Consider the following 16,606-nt stretch of genomic DNA (forward strand, 5'->3'; position numbering starts at 1 on the left):
TTTTTGAAAAATATGTGACAGTTGCAACACTATAATGGTGTATGCGCTTTACTTGATTTACGGCATACTGCATACCTGTACTAAAGCACCCACCTGACCGTGTGGCACAGTTTACGACTCCTATTAAGCACTCCTCAGGGCGTTCAACGCATGGTCACATATTCTTTTAATGTTATTACGTGTAATTACTAAAAAAAAACATTAGAAGAATATCAAAAGATTATTTAAAAAGTGAATATTCTTAATGAATATTCTTGTCTATATCGGCCTTAATAAATGCCTCCCATTTGTTTTATTTTATAACCATAATATATTGGAGATAAAAAGGTTTTGGTGTAACATAAATGTTTGTGAATAAAAGGATGCTTTGGATGCTTTTGAGATATTGCAAATCAAGACTTTAATTTGCATTTGCCACATGTTATTGCGACGAGGCTGTTATGTATTATGTGGTGTAAACTATTTTGATTGCTCTCAGATTGTCACAGGTTTTCTGAAGTTCTTTGAACATGTAGAACGTTTTTGCTATCACGGCTACGTGAATTTTTATGGTGGCTATGTTGAATTTAATAATTTTCTTTTTAAAAAAACCTGTTTTGTCACAAACTATATCTTTTTCTAAAGTACTGATACACTTCAAATTAATGTCTTATAAGTTTCACGTAAGTCTCAACTACCTCTTTTAACCAAATTTATTGCCAGGATAACTTCGTGTTTAAAGGAAATTAACAGGACTGAGAGGGGTATCTGTTTTCATTAAAAAAAGACAAAAAATCTAAGCTTGTTGTGGTAGCTGATAAACAAATAAAACTTAATAATTTTTCAAAATTTTATTGATAAATGAATAAATCTTTATTATCAAATCTCAGTTTTAAGGTTTCAGTGTGTTTAATGGTATAAAGCTGTATCCAAACAAAGGTTAGCTAGCCTAAAAAATGTTTACATTTTAACGCATTTCGCCCTAGTCCTAATTCAAAAAAAAAAAAAAATTCAGACATGCGCAGTCTGAATTTCCGAAATATTTCCCGCTGAAACAGCCGTGGACTGTTTTCAACTTATTTGTACTACTGACACGCAGGGCTTGGTTTCCATGACATTCGCGTGCGTTTTGGACACTTTCATTGACTAGGAATAGCTTAACTCTACCATCTTTTATTTTTTTAAACTTCTAAATTTTGTCATCTATCCCTGTTTTCCGAGGAACACAAATAAGAACTTTAAGCTCAAAAATATTTTTAAAAAAGCACATCTAGCCTCTGCTAAAATTTATCGCTTCACCAAATTACGTTAAAACAGTAACCAAGGTACGCTAGTATATTTTTGGAAATACAATGCCTTCTTTTCTATAAAAAAGACTTAAAGCTCGTTTGAGTAATGTTTATATCAAAAAAGAATGATTTGGATAAATTTTTAGAAAACTGAATGATTCAGCCAGTAGAGAGACTTTTAGTCAACAACAGCAACCTAGTCTTTACTAGTTATGTTTTTTGCGGATATTCTTTAGATCCAATGTTTACGATTTCTAAAACTAAAATAAATAATTCTAACACTAAAATACTATTTCACCTCAAACAGATCCCCCTCCCTTCCAAATATTTAAGCGCAAAATGTTTTCAGATCTACGAACGTGATTTATGGTTTCTTAACTAATACTTTAAATTTGTAGGCATTAACGGTAGAATAACTGAGAGGTTGAAATATGCGGCGGAATAACAGAAAAGCGGAAATAATAGATTAAATACTGTATTTGGGAATTAATTTTAATTTTTTTTTGTTTTGTTTTGCCCCGATTTGTGTTTTGGGAATTAGTATTCTTTTGCACTTTAATACATTTTTTATTTTTTGGTTTTGTTTAACCACGACAAATAAATTTACAATTAAAACTTGTCTCTTTCCCTTTACACCATGTGCGTGTTTACTTCATTTTTACCTTTGTGTAAAATCGCTTTAACATTTCCGCAGTGTACTGTGAACAAACGTACACTTCATAACAGTCCAGGTGATCTAAAGATAAGTTTTTCTCGCATGCTTTCCATTTATAAAATTCATATTTTTTTTACATTAAAACCCAAGCGTACATTTTTAGTTTAATGACTTTTCGCATTTATTATAACTACCCAGTAAGGAATTAATAATGACATTGTATCTTATGCATGTGGGAATTTCATACCACGTTTACTGAGATTTCATGATATTTTAAGAAAAGAAATTAATTAACCAGAACGATTAATTTCTACGCCATATCGATAAGCCACGTTGACCTAGACAGAAAAGTTTCTGAAGTAAAAAATAAAAAAATTACCAACGTTGGCTGGGTAAAAGTTTGTAGTAGCTGATGGTAAGTTGCGTTTTTTTAGTAACTATTATCATTCTTTTATTTACCTGATTCAAAGAACGCTGCATTTGTTTTTAATTTATTTATAGACTGACAAGTATTTTATAGAGAGGTGGAAAGATCAATCGTGGGAGAGAATACTGGATTGCTGTATGATTTTTTTTTACATTTTAATATAATACGTATCGTGTGCAATGAACCCGAGGCCTAAATATTCAGACGTTTTACATAAGAATACCGTGGCTGAATTGGACAAACTAGATTCTAGTTCATAACTGGCGGCAAAACTCGCGCTAAAACTCGCGGCCGCGACTTATAACTAGCGGCCGCGACTTATAACTAGCGGCCGCGTGTTTTGCCGCCAGTTGTATTTTTTCTGGTCCTGATTTTAATACGTGTTGTTGTAAAAACTTTCGGCACAACTCGCGACCGCTACTTATAACTAGCGGCCGCGACTTATAACTAGCGGCCGCAACTTGTAACTAGCGGCCGCGTGTTTTTCCGCCAGTTGTGCTTTTCCGGTCCCGAATTTAATACGTGTTTTTTTTTAAAAACTTTTGGTGCAACTAGCGGCCGCGACTTTATGAAAATTGAGAACATGCCTAAATAAAAAATAGTGTTCAGTATCAGCCACTATTCATTCAAGTAGGTATGTCTGACAAATTTCTTCCTTCGACACATCCTGGCACATTGCAGGAACTTGTTTGTTATTACCATGGCATACATTCTAAACTTAAATACAAGGATATATGTTCCATAATTGTTAGTCATCACAAGAAGAATGTTTCCATGTCTCAAATGAAAGCTATATTGAAGAGCAATGGATTGAACAGAAAAAAAAATGTGTCTGAAAACATTCTAAAGGGTGTCATTGAAAATGAATTGCAAACATCATTGTCTAAAGTTGGATACCGTCAAATGACCGAAAATGTCTGCATGAAATATGGATTTTGTGTGTCAAAAGAAGATGTACGTCGGGCTATTAAAGAAGTTGACCCGGAAGGCGTGGAGAGTCGAAAATATAATACAATCAAAAGAAGAACATACTGGTCTCTTGGTCCCGGCGATGTATACCATCTGGACGGAAATTATAAGTTGAAGAGATGGGGGTTTTGCATTCACGGATGTGTGGATGGATTCAGCAGGAAGTTTTTGTGGCTGGTCGTTGCGTCTTCAAATAATGACCCGCTAATTATTGGTAATTATTATCTGCAATGTATCAACCACTATAAGTTTTGTCCTCGATTACTGCGATCTCTTTGAACAATAATGTGGCGTGGAGACATTTGGATCAACCGTTTAAATTTAAACCGTTCCAACGCACACTTCAAAAAATCCATTTCACTCACATCTTTCTCTTCAACATTGTTTTGATTTAATTCAAAATCAGCTGGAATATCATTTGCCAAAAAGCGGTCAACTTCATCATCACCAAAAACTTCAGAGTTAATTTCATTACTTGTTTGACACACTGGTGGTTGGTTAAGACTAGGAGACCCTATGGAATGTCTAAATCTTATAGGGCGTTGCACATATCTTAAAGAAAAATGACTTATTCTAGCTTCTCGTAATGCGGCATTGTTTTCAGGATGGATTTCGGGTTCTTCCTCAACATCCCCTTCTTCTGCAACTATTTCATCTTCAACAACAATAACACTGTTGCTATGATCTTCCAAGTGAGAATGTGTTTCTCGATTCTGCTTTTCTTGGTCTGCTGATAAACTAGCCTGATACTCCAAATTCTGCTCACATCGAATACAGCTAATATACGTACAGGAGCAAACTTGACAAATGTTACCCTAATAGTGAAAAACAAAACATGAATATGTATATATATATATATATATATATATCGAAAATTATTGTTAACATTTATATATATTCAAAATATTTTGTTGGTGTCATCCTTATATTAATAACTTTTTACCTATTACATAAGCCATTATGCACAGACAAAAGGCTGTAAAAGAGTTTATATATAAAATAAATAACATCATTTATCACCTTTTCCTCAACTTCAATATCTGCAAATGTCTCAAAATCTCCATCACTTTCGTCACTTGGAATTTGAGATATCTTCAAAAACGAATCCAGTGTGAAAGAACTGTAACTTTTTGGATAATAGAGATATAACAGAATTGCTTTCTTTTTTTCTTTCTGTGATAAAGCATATTGTTCTAAGTTTTTAAAAGTACTCTCCATCTTTTTCCCATTATACTTAGCTAAGAATGTTTTTACTCTGTCTGGCACGTTGTATAAATTACGAGCTATAGTATGCATCTCTTCGTAAGTGCACATACGTTTGCAGTCGATGCTGTGAGATTTGTTTCTTTTAGCCACATAACATTTCTTTTCGTAACACTTTAACCCAAATGTCACTTTATATACCTCAAGAACTCTAATTTGCCTATTTTTCGAATCAATGCCAATGGTTTTTTTTCAATTGGTGTTTTAATTCTTCAGCCCTTTGTTCATATGATTTAATGGTGTTGGAAGTGGCAGTGAATTCTTGTTTGTATGCTAAAATGTCTCCATAAACGAGACCCATTTCTAACAGTTTTGCATCTGTGACATCAGAAGCGACATTGTCGTCAATTTTGTAGCAAACAAACGATGGCAGAAGATAATCCAAGCTTCTGGATTTTAGAAAGTGTTGAATCTACAAAGTAATATGTAGGGATAAAAAATAAATAAAGATTTTATACTCAATTACAAACAGAAGCAAAAAAAACAGCTCATTTTATTACCTTGCTGTAGTTGTCGTTATCGACCACAACATTAGCTGCCATGTTTGTTTATGTTTAAAAACGTGCACAGAAGCATTTTGTTTAAGCCCAGTGTTATAAGTCGCGGCCGCTAGTTATAAGTCGCGGCCGCTAGTTATAAGTCAAGGCCGCTAGTTATAAGTCGAGGCCGCTAGTTATAAGTCGCGGCCGCTAGTTATTAGTCGCGGCCGCTAGTTACGTTTATAAGTCGCGGCCGCTAGTTATTAGTCGCGGCCGCTAGTTACGTTTATAAGTCGCTGCCGCTAGTTATAAGTAGCGGCCGCCAGTTAAAAGTAGCAGGCCGCCAGTTATAAGTCGCGGCCGCTAGTTATAAGTCGCGGCCGCGCTTAACAAGATAACAATTTACAGAACACAGCCATAGAATTTAATTCTTTTACGGACCAGATCCCGTCTATTTCTGGCGGTAGAACAAGCGGCCGCGACTTATAAACGAAACACGCGGCCGCTAGTTATAACTTGCGGCCGCAAGTTATAAGTCGCGGCCGCGAGTTTTACCGCTAATTTTGCCGCCAGTTATGAACTAGAATCTAGTTTGTCCAATTCAGCCACGGTATAAGAAACATTTGAGCATTATAAATACTTGACCACGACTTGGAAAATAAAACAAATTTTTCTTAAACTTTCCGTTGTGGCACATTTTTTTCTTTTTCTTTTTTCTTTTTTTATTTCATGAATATTTATACAGAATGGGAACTTCAGTCATATATACACAAACACTATGTACAGTAAAATTCCAATTAACGTTCGTCCTGTTGGTATAAAAATAGTGAATTTAAATATATGGTAAAAAAAATAGTAAAATTAGTTAAAAACAAACTGAGAATGTGTAAGTGACGATGAAATTAAAGGGGAGTGAGAAGATAAATTAAAAAAGACTAAGAAGATAAATTGCAATTTCCACTTCGTGAAAAAAAAGAAAAACATAGTGGTCAATAAAATTAAAATGTTGAAACAGACTTTTTAAAATCTAAGATATTGGTAATATGATGTATATATAAACGTACTATTGTACAAAGCACCGCCTGCAAAGTAGGCCTAGCGACTTCCATCTTTACTGAAGGTAATTTGATGCTAGAAAAATTATTTCTTGTATTTATAGAATGAGCTGTAATATCAAAATATGTGTTCAAAATTTCACATCCTAATTCACTATTAAGACATTTTTTAACAAAAACAACACATTCTTGCTTTCGTAACAATGCTGGATGAACCAATTTACCATTTTAATCCCTGCGTGGGTTTTAAATTTTTACAATATCAAGTATTTACCTGACTCAAATCTTGTTCTCGCTAGGTGCTATAGGAAATGTTGCAGCTAGTTACAAAAGCTAAAACAAAAACGAAGACGTGTATATCTTGAATTACATTTTCAAGCAATTTGTCGCCGAATTCCGTTCTTGAAGTAATTTGTTCAATGAGTTTCTATGTCTTCCACTTTTGGCTTTATTTATTAAAACTATTTTGTTGTTGGAAAAGAAAATACGTTAAGGAGATAAAAAAAATGCCAGAACTCAAACGGAGCAGTACTTATTTTACAACAGCCAGTTTTCGTTTAACAATATTCAATGTGTCTTCTTTATAAAACCCGTTTTGGCACCAAATGCACTATGAATCTTGCAGTTAGGTGAAAAAATGAAACACAAACAAAGTAATGTAGTGTCTTCATCTCCAATGTGTTTTTTGTAAGGTGTCGTAAAACGCAGAATGATACACAACTTTACATTCAATCCATGTGATCAGGCGTGATAACGATTTAAAGTCTTTTACTCAAATCAACATGTGAATGTGTTGAGTTGGCCCCTTCTGAAACTCGAATTGCTAAAATATAAAATTCACATTCGCTTGGTCTGTATAAAAAAGATCATAAACTTGCTTTCAACATCAAGGATATGTTTCCATCTCCAATTGATGATTACAGCAGATTCCTCCCCCCCCCTCCCCCCCCTAGCAACTTGTAGGAGGACATGAACAATTTTTTATCACATAGTGACTTGGCTTTATAGTAATAGTAATAATTTATTCATCAATAGACAAAAAGTACATGATTTTATAGAAAAATTATTTTATAAGTATTGTTGTAAATTGCCTATTGAAAGGAGATCACCACAAAGCAAAATAGCTTAAATGAAAATAGTGACCAAAGAAACAGGACATCACAAATAGGACAAAGTACAAAGACAGGACTGGGACTAATACAAAACACAAAGGTAGGAAGGCACAAGGCATAATGTAAAAAATACGGAGGCTGATACAGTTATAAAATGTAATAAATCTTAGTAGCTCTTTAAGAAATGCTCAAATAGAATAGGTTTGATCTACATTTTTGTACCTCATTCCACGATTTTAAAGAGTGAAATCTGATAGACTTTTTCCCAAATGATGTTGAAAAAACAAAAGGTAATTTTAAAAGCCCTTGTTGATCAGCACGAGTATGTTGATCATGAGAAAAGTTAATGGACAAAGTATTTTTGATAGTGTCAGGAAGGCTATTATGAGCTAAGTTGTACAGAAAAATAATATTTTGCATAGAGGTCATGTCGGGAAACTTGAGAAGTCCGAGATTGGAGTAGAGTGAACTGATTGGTGGGTAGGAAGTTCCAAAAGAAATGAGTCAATACGATGTGTACGATAACTTTTTTGCCCCCAAACTTGTGAACAGTATAAAATACGTGAATAAAAGATGGCATAGTAAATCAGCAGGAGTATATTTTGAGGGACAAGGTGACAGATTTTGGCTAGAGCTCCATTAGCTTTCTTAAGACTAATAATGGTATTATTAATTTTTGATTTCCAGCTTAGGTCAGAGTCTAGAATGATTCCAAGATATTTGACTTGATCACTGGGATAGATTTTAGTACCATTAACATTTAATTTAAAGTTGAAATGAAGTGGCTTAAAAGGACTTTTGAAAATAACAATATTCGGTCTTTGTTTTGTTGAGAGAAATCTTATTGGCATTAAGCAAATGACATAGGAGTTTAAGATCTATATTTAAATGCTTGGCGAGTTGTTTACGCGATTTACTGATGTGCAGCATGTTGGTGTCGTCAGCAAAAAGGTGAACTAAAGAATAATTGATAGCAAAATGAAGATCATTTATGTACACTAAAAATAAAAGTGGACCAAGTACAGACCCCTGTGTTACACTATGATTGATAAATTTCTGAGAGATAATAATTTTTTCAGTAAGATTTCATGATCAACTGTATCAAAAGCTTTTTGCAAATCAATAAATACACCCCAAGCAAAGAGATCATTGTCAAGAGCATCCATAATTCTTGAGTGATGTTTTGGTTTGTAGTAAAAAATTCCCTGTAAAAATTATTTTTGCTTAATCTACATAAAGTGACAATTTTGTTTCTATATATTTTTTAAACGTATCAAGTAGGATAGACTTTAGAGAGGGATTTTTTTTTCTTTTAGAAATTTATGTAGTTCATCACGTTTTCTGATGGAAGTAAGAATACCGTTTGTTATCCATTTTTTATGATTGAATTTTTTTTATATTTGTTGGAATGTTTTTTAAAAGGAACACAGTCTTTTAAAGTAGAATCTATAAAATTATAGAAATTATTAAAAGATTTAGATGGGTTATTGTCATCAAGGCATAGTAAGTTATCCCAATCAACATAGAAGTTTTCAAAATAAATTTGTTATGGTCAAATTTTTTCCAATCAGGAGCAGGTGGTTTATCATTTGGTGGACCTGAAGCAAAATTGTTTTTGTTAAGAATTAAAAAATGAGGGAAGTGGTCTGAAATTGATGAAATGAGGTTACCAGATATGGATGTATGTTCGTTAGAATCATGGAATATATTATCAATTAAAGTGCTAGTGTTCTTGGTGACTCTAGTGGGTAAAGTAACAGATGAAAAAAGGGAGAATGAAAAAATTGCATCCAAAAAATTTGATATATTTGTATCAGAATCATATAATCTAACTATAAAGTTCTTAATCTTAGGTTGGACTATCTCAACAAAAACTGATTCCAACTCAGAGGATTTATATCCGAGAAGGTCTAGGTCTGGCTGTGCAAAATAATTATGCTTATTTGAGAAATATAAGAGCACCACATTTACTGCTTTCGGTAAGGGTATGATTAAATGTGAATCCTTCAAGGTTACAGTTTATAATAGGAGTAGTGGATTTAAAACCAGTTAATGTGTTCTCTATTACACTGAAATTATGCCCAAGCTCACAAAAAAGAATATTAAGTTCTTTGAGAAGTTATATTTATAGATAAAATATGGAAAAACACATCAAATTGAAATTATGAGAAATGAAATTACAAGAGCTATAGTACTTACAGTTAACTCCTCCTAAGATGTCATTGGAGCTTTTGGTGACAAGACTGTTAAGTTGCGAGAGGACTTTTTCCTTTCGACAGAAGATGTTAAACAACTATGTGATAATGGTGTAGATATCTCAACAAAAAAAAGAGCACCGATCATTATTTATTTCACAAAACGGCCCGGTGATTAGAATTGACCGATCCATGGCAAATCCTATAAGGATAATTTATCATATTTGAAAACCTAGCTATAGCTAGCAGCTAGCTAGCTATAACACAAAAAACAAACAAACACAAAAGCTCTCAAAATTGATTTAGAAAAACAAAGAAAATCAAACAACTAATCAGGTGCAAAGGAAATTGTTTTGAAATTGAAGCCAAAACAGTAAGAAAATATAAATTAGATGACAAACACAAAAACAAAATAAATATACAGAGAAAATAACCTGCACACGATGGTTCGCAAAAATAACGCATGAAGCATTAGCTATCATTTTGAAGTTATATAAATTGAGCTGGCACAGAAAACTGTAAAGATAAACTAAAGAAAATAAATGTTACTCAAGATCGGGTTCTTTACCTTCAAATCAATATCATCAAGATGTGTTATTTTGAAAGACTTCGCATTTTCGGTCTCTTTGATGTATTTTATACCGTTATGCGCCCAAAAACTCGTTATTTTCTGTTCATTGTAAAGGGGCTTTCATTTACCTCACAACATTCCGTAATACGGACACAAGTTATTGTTAACATAAATTCTACGTTGACCCAGACCAATGTCATTAAACGATTCTTATTTTTTAGATTCTTCTTTTTTCGATAAAATTGTTCAGCGATTTTACGATTACAGAATCGTGCGATGGTTCTTAGAAGCTCCGTATGATTTCTTCTAGATTTATTGAAAGGAAGCCGGTGGCAGGCTTCAATGTCAAAACTTCTAATTTTAATATCTAGTACTTCACCAATTTCTATAACTTTTTCCAGATTTTGTATTAAGAATACCTGCAATTTCAATATTGTTCCTTCGTACATATTGTTGCAGTTCGGTTACATCGCGTTCTATGTCCGTTATAACTTTTGAGCCAGCTTTTGAGGTCAGGATAGATGTGTTTAGACTTAAATTTCATAGAGTAAAAAATCCAGAGCGACAGGTTAACCTTGTGAATCTTCCATATCTTCGTAGTTTTTTTTCCGTGTGGCGACCACAAGATAAGATGCGCTGAGATGTAGTGGATGTAATGTGCGGGAAGGGTAGTATGAAAATATATGGATATTTGCAGATATTAGATGCAAATCTTAACAATTGGCTTCTTGCCTGTTAACGCCCTTTTTTCTGCGCCAAATGTTCTTTCTCTAAGCACGTCGGTTCACTTTGAAAGCTACTAGCTACTGATTTGTGAGAGAACATAAACAATGTTTTATCACAAAGTACTTGACTTCATACTCACTGACGTTTGAACGTAGCGCCCAGTTTCACTTACGCAGAAATGATAACAAAGAAGGACAGGTAAAATAATCGTGCGCATGCATTCGCAGTCTACCAGATTTTATGGCGTCAGATAGGAATTTCGATACAGACTTTTTTGTTGATCCGGACTTTCTTTTCTTATAAACTTTTTTTTCACAAAGATTTTTCTACTGGTTTTAAAACTTCAGCTACGTACAACTTTATTCACTTATCATATGATTGAGTTCTCCCATTTTTATTAGTTAATTTCCACGAAATATACGTCATATTTTTATTTTCTTGTAAAACGAGAACTTGTCCGTAAAAAAGCAGAAAACTGGTAAATCACCTGTAATCATAAGCATACATAAAAATATTTAAAAAGCAGCAGGGGTTGGCACTGAACTAATCGGGTTTTATACTATTTCACCTTCGTTCGAAAAATTTCGATGAGCACAATTTTTTTTTACAATCGTTTTGGTGTCACTCCTTCTACCTAAGTACAACTGAGAAACTATAACAAAAACTTGTCAGGCTAAAATTCGGCCTTCCAAAAGAGATGTTTTTGCTCCTAAAGAATGCGCAAATTCACAGTGCACCTCAGTTTGAGGCTAATAAATAACGTCATCTCCTGCGTTGGTAACTAAGGACCACCTCGGACCAAAGTAAGACCAATCCATTCCTTTCGAAACAGACGGATTGATGACATTTTATTCAAAAGTGATCCTATACATTTTGAATCTGCGTTTCACGCTCTATACAACAGTGGCGACGGCTATACAAGTACCTTGACAGGTTCTGCTAACGTCAGCAAAATTTTTAAAGCCTTGTATATCCTTACTATTTTTCAAAAACACACGATTTTATGCATTTTCTGCATCATTGATTCAGGCTCTATATAGGCAACGGATAAACAAATTTCGGAGCATCCAAATTTTGGGCACAAATATTCAAACAATGGATGGATTACAAATTAGATTCTTTAGTGACTAGAAAAGTAATAGTACAGAAAAATTCGATCCAGGCCTGTTTTTCACGTTTTAATTCTCTTGTTTTAATTGTCTTGTTATCCCAATAATTGTTTGGTATACTTTCGTCGTTTCACCCGGGTAAAAAGTTGTAATTTTCTGAGAAGTTACACAAAAGAAAATAGTATACAACATGTACGAAAAAAGTTTTTGAATTGCAGTACGCGCGTCTTGTTTTTGTTTCAACACACAAATTTCCACGACATTGGACAGATTCGTTTTCCATTCATGGATGCTTTACTTTTTTAAAGAATTTTTAAGGTGAGAAAAAATTACTGTTTGTAAAACTTGTGTTTTTTTGTCTTTGTATAACATTGTGCAATTCTTAATCTGCAAACTTTATTTATTTATTTTGTATTGTATTTAGATAAAAATATAAAAGAAATGAAATATCTCTGACATGATCATCTGATCATAGTGTGAGCTCGTTTATTTGCAAGTATAAAATTTACGATTACTATTTTATAAAGATATCAAGACTTATGGCACAAACAAATAGATTGCCGTCCAACCCGGAAATTCGTGCAAGCGTTACATGACGACAGAGTTTTCAAATTCACGTGAAATCAATATATCATGTTTACAGCTACCAATAGCAGAGCCTTTGTTGTTTGACAATAAAGTGATTTGATGTGGGTGTTCTGTGTTGTTTGCTACACACACGTTTATCAGAGGTGATTTTAAGTTCTGTTTGCCGAATGATAATATCGCGAAATAATTCAGATTTCCTCAAGCCACTATTGCCTCGCTTACATCCTATCTGGCATTACGATATTTGTCTAGTGTTTTGGTGTTAGATGATCAATTCTCAGTTATTCACAACAATTTACTGTTAACAAATGGTTGCTACACGCCACGTTTATTTGTAATAAACATGAACAACAAACGAAGTGGTTCTACCCAAATTAAAAATCTGTGTCTGTCTAGGTGAAAAAAGGAATGTGCATATTTTTCAAAAAAGATATTATTTTAAAAGCAGAGATTATTTTGAAGCGAAGGTATAACTTAAGGTTTTCGTTTTTTATCTCAAACGAACCTTAGTATTACTACAATTCTTTATTAGATTAGAGTACTTCGTGTTGTTCTACCATGCTTAAATGAGTTATTTTATCTAATAAGCTCTAAGAGAATTTGTCCACGTGACATTACTTAGTTTATAACATTTAGGACATATTTTTATTGATGTGCTTGAGAATAGCATCCATGAACTGGAATAACCGCAATCTGATAAGAGCTAGTTCGTGTATGTTTTTGCGGTAAATAATGTAGCGAAGTTGCTTGATGCGCGGACTGCAATTCACAAACATAAAGTAAAAAGCGGGAAAACGAGTTACAAATTTACAATCCATTTTACTATTTTGTTAGTTGAATATGTAAAAATTTTACCACTGTAAAAATAGGGATACTGCCACCTGATATACAGCCACACATCAGTAGCAATACAAATCTTATCTCCGTTTACATGTTGTTGCTTCTTCAAGGTATAGAATGGCATAGATGACGAACATCAAACGATAGCCCACTGCGTTATCGGTTATGATCGTTTTTTCAGTATACTGTTGTACTTTCTCCCGATAGTATTTTACTTAATAAAATATTACAAAAAATTCAAGTCAAACTGTCCGTCAGTTTCGTGGAAAAATCTACATAGGAAGAAAAAGTATGGAAAAGAACGTAACTTGCATTTTGATGACGTCAGCAAAAACCTGTCAGTGCATCAAGATGTTTTACATAAACGCTGATCAAAATAGGATTGCGTTTGACAAACGGTTAAGAAAATACAAAGGTTTAAACGTTTTTCTCACGATACCTTACGATACCTACTGACTTTAAATATTTATCTATTAGACACATTTATGATATTCACGTGAATAGTCCGATATCCCGATTTTTTCGAATTTTACCCGAAAATCGAAAAACCCGGATTTCTGGGCGGATTTAAAAGGTAATCTAAGCAAATGGCACGTTTCTGTTAAATAGAATGAAGTAAAAAGTTTTTGCTGCCGCACTATGTTTCGTGACCTGTTTTGGTTGTGAGGGAGTAAATACAGGGCAATAAAGTGTCAAAAAAATTAATCGTAATGCTGCACTGTAATAACATATAGATACTTTGTTTGGCAGCAAACAAATTTTAGCAGAGAACATATATTTCAGAAGGCTGATGTAAATTAGGTAATACGGTATGAAAGAAAATAATAAGTTGCATTTTATTTGCACTTTTGTAAAATATAGATGTTTCTGCGGTAACGGTGTAAAGGGAAGACAGGTGATGAAAAATGTGTAATTCATTTTCAATTGAAATCATGATGTTAAACGAAATTGTCCGAGTATTAGAGTGATGCCATAAAAATGGAAGAAAACGCTCAATATATTTAATGCTAAACAAGTCGAGAGTCTAGAATAGGCGTAATTTTTCGTTGCAGTTTATGACAAATTTAAATCGCTCCTCTATGCTAATTAGAACATTCTGCGGCTTCCTGTCGATACTTTTGCAATTCTTTTTATTGTACTTTTTCTCCAAGTAAAAACTTTAGTTTAATTTGATACTTTGTTTGCCAGCGAACAAATTTTAGCCAAGAACCTACTTTTGAGAAGGCTTAGGTAAGAAGTTTCACGAAAATAATGATAAAATAGCATTAGGCTGTGCAAAAGTGTGCTATATAGAGCAGGAGATATGTGGAGATTTTAAATTAAGTTGTAAATTGGTTAATACGACATAAAGGGAAAGTTTAAACATCAATGTTTCTGTAATACGAGATAATTTTAAAGAATTTAAGTTGAGATGTAAATTATGAAAATTCGGTCTTGTCCATCCCTCCACATGTTTCCACAACCTCTAAACTAAATTGTACGTATGCAGCGACCTTTAGCTGAAGGGCCACCAAATATATACATAGCTTACCTTTATATGTAAAATTCTTTCTCATCATGTTCGTTCTTCTTCACTCATTACTTCGACTCCTGTTTTTTGATTCCGCGTTTCTAGTTTGTCTACTTCAGATTTGTTGTTTAATGGTAACTACGCATATTTAATATTGTACTAGTTCTTTTTAAAAATTTATTCTGCTTCTTTTTACAAATGGATTGTTGATAAAGTCATTAAGAAGGCTGAAAAATCTTTTAAATGAATAAACCCTGGAGGAATCCACTCAAGACCATTAGACAACAATAATAACAACGTTGCCCGTATCTAAAATAATTTATAACCAAGCATTCGTTAAGGTAAATTTAGCAGTCAATGAAATTCTTAACTAATAAAATCATTTTGTTTTATTACATGATTCTTTTTAGCCAATTATAATCGTAAACAAATCGCCTATAAAATACAGAACATTTTTATAGGGGATGTATTACACACTTTTAAAAGAATTGCAAAGAATTTAATCCACTTTGCCTGTTACAGACAGACACAGTCTCTAGATATTCTGGTAATGTCTATTCCTGAAGAGAGAGGCTTTACAAAAAGCCAGTTTTTTTTTTTAAAAAATGACAATATTTTTTGGTTGCATATACTTGACGTTTAAAGGATGAAACAGGAGATTAGAGACATCCAATGCACATAGGCGGTGATAAATACCTTTGTTTAATGAATATACAGTCAAATAGGTCTGTTAACAAAAAATCTTGCGATTTTACGAAAATAGTTGGTATAAAAAAAAATTTTGTGTACAGCGGATCGAATCCAATTCACTACTAGGTACTTTAATTTCTCTATGACATTAAATTCACAATGAAATGTTTAAATTGGTGAGACGCATTTCAAGAATATCCTAAAAAACAAATATTACTTTTCTTTTTCTTTATATTTTACACGGATATTGAGAAACCTCCTGGTTAGAAGTTATGCTACAACCCTTTACAGTAAAATCACATTCTTGGAACATATGCCACGTATTTTTACCCGCAGAGGATGTGCCAGATTCATCTAATTGATTGGAATTGAATAAATTGTCCATTGAGGAAGAGTAAAAGCAAATCTCCTCACGGTGTAATAAGTGCTCAAACTATACAAACAAAACCCAGCTTGCCCAATATCTTTCCATATTCTACAACATAGCGATCATTGGTGGGAACTATGTCGATCTTTGGTCCTTTAAATTTTGAATCCGCTATTTAATGCCTCTTCCACACGTTCTATATACCTACAAATTGGTTTTAAATATTTTTATTGTAATTTTTTACTTAACCCATCAACTTGGGGCCTATTGTGGTGCAACGATGACACCGACTGATGTAATGCAACGTTTGGGCTACATCTCTTGAACAAATGCACTACATTATAAAACGTCCAATAGCACTCAAAGTAAAACAAGAAAAAAATATAAACCACCATTTCTTACTATCCTAATTTATAAATGATTTACCGCCTCCAAAATTCATTGACCATTAACGCAGGTCCCTTAATGCTTGGCCAGCCGACAACACATTATTACGGGGATCCCGACATGGAGGAGGAAATGGATTTGTAGCAATAATAATGGGACGGTAGTATTGGTGTGGGCGGGGTACAATGTGTGTGTGTGCATGGAACGGCGAGGAATAACAAGAGACGATAAAGAACTTGAAGGATGTGTGGTGGTGGTGGCAGTATCGATATCGATGTCGCTACTGAATCACCACCACGGTGTAAAATGGTTTGAAATAAAAATTGACGAATATGAAGCTTAGGAAGTTGTGGGTGGAATGTTGTGGAGGAATTGTGGGTGGCCGTAAGGATCAG

The 16,606-nt window shown here is 33.5% G+C and overlaps 1 protein-coding gene across 2 annotated transcripts; it reads left to right on the top strand.

The window, feature by feature from the left end:
- Positions 1 to 2,241: 2,241 nt before the first annotated feature.
- LOC130612236 (uncharacterized) lies at positions 2,242 to 4,125 on the top strand. Of its 2 annotated transcripts, none has more exons than XM_057433542.1 (2): positions 2,242 to 2,338; positions 2,444 to 4,125. In XM_057433542.1, the coding sequence occupies exon 2, from the start codon at positions 2,987 to 2,989 to the stop codon at positions 3,596 to 3,598; it is 612 nt and encodes a 203-aa protein (XP_057289525.1). In that variant the 5' UTR covers positions 2,242 to 2,338; positions 2,444 to 2,986; the 3' UTR covers positions 3,599 to 4,125. The 2 variants fall into 2 exon arrangements, with proteins under 2 accessions (XP_057289525.1, XP_057289524.1); XM_057433541.1 differs by having other exon boundaries at positions 2,248 to 2,338; positions 2,425 to 4,125.
- The last annotated feature ends 12,481 nt before the right edge of the window (positions 4,126 to 16,606 follow it).

The sequence above is a fragment of the Hydractinia symbiolongicarpus genome, chromosome 10, assembly GCF_029227915.1.
Source record: "Hydractinia symbiolongicarpus strain clone_291-10 chromosome 10, HSymV2.1, whole genome shotgun sequence".
Taxonomy (NCBI): Eukaryota; Metazoa; Cnidaria; class Hydrozoa; order Anthoathecata; family Hydractiniidae; genus Hydractinia; species Hydractinia symbiolongicarpus.

Excerpts from the sequence above, each read along its gene's own strand:
- LOC130612236 (XM_057433542.1), top strand. The coding sequence starts at position 2,987 with ATGTCTGACAAATTTCTTCCTTCGACACATCCTGGCACATTGCAGGAA.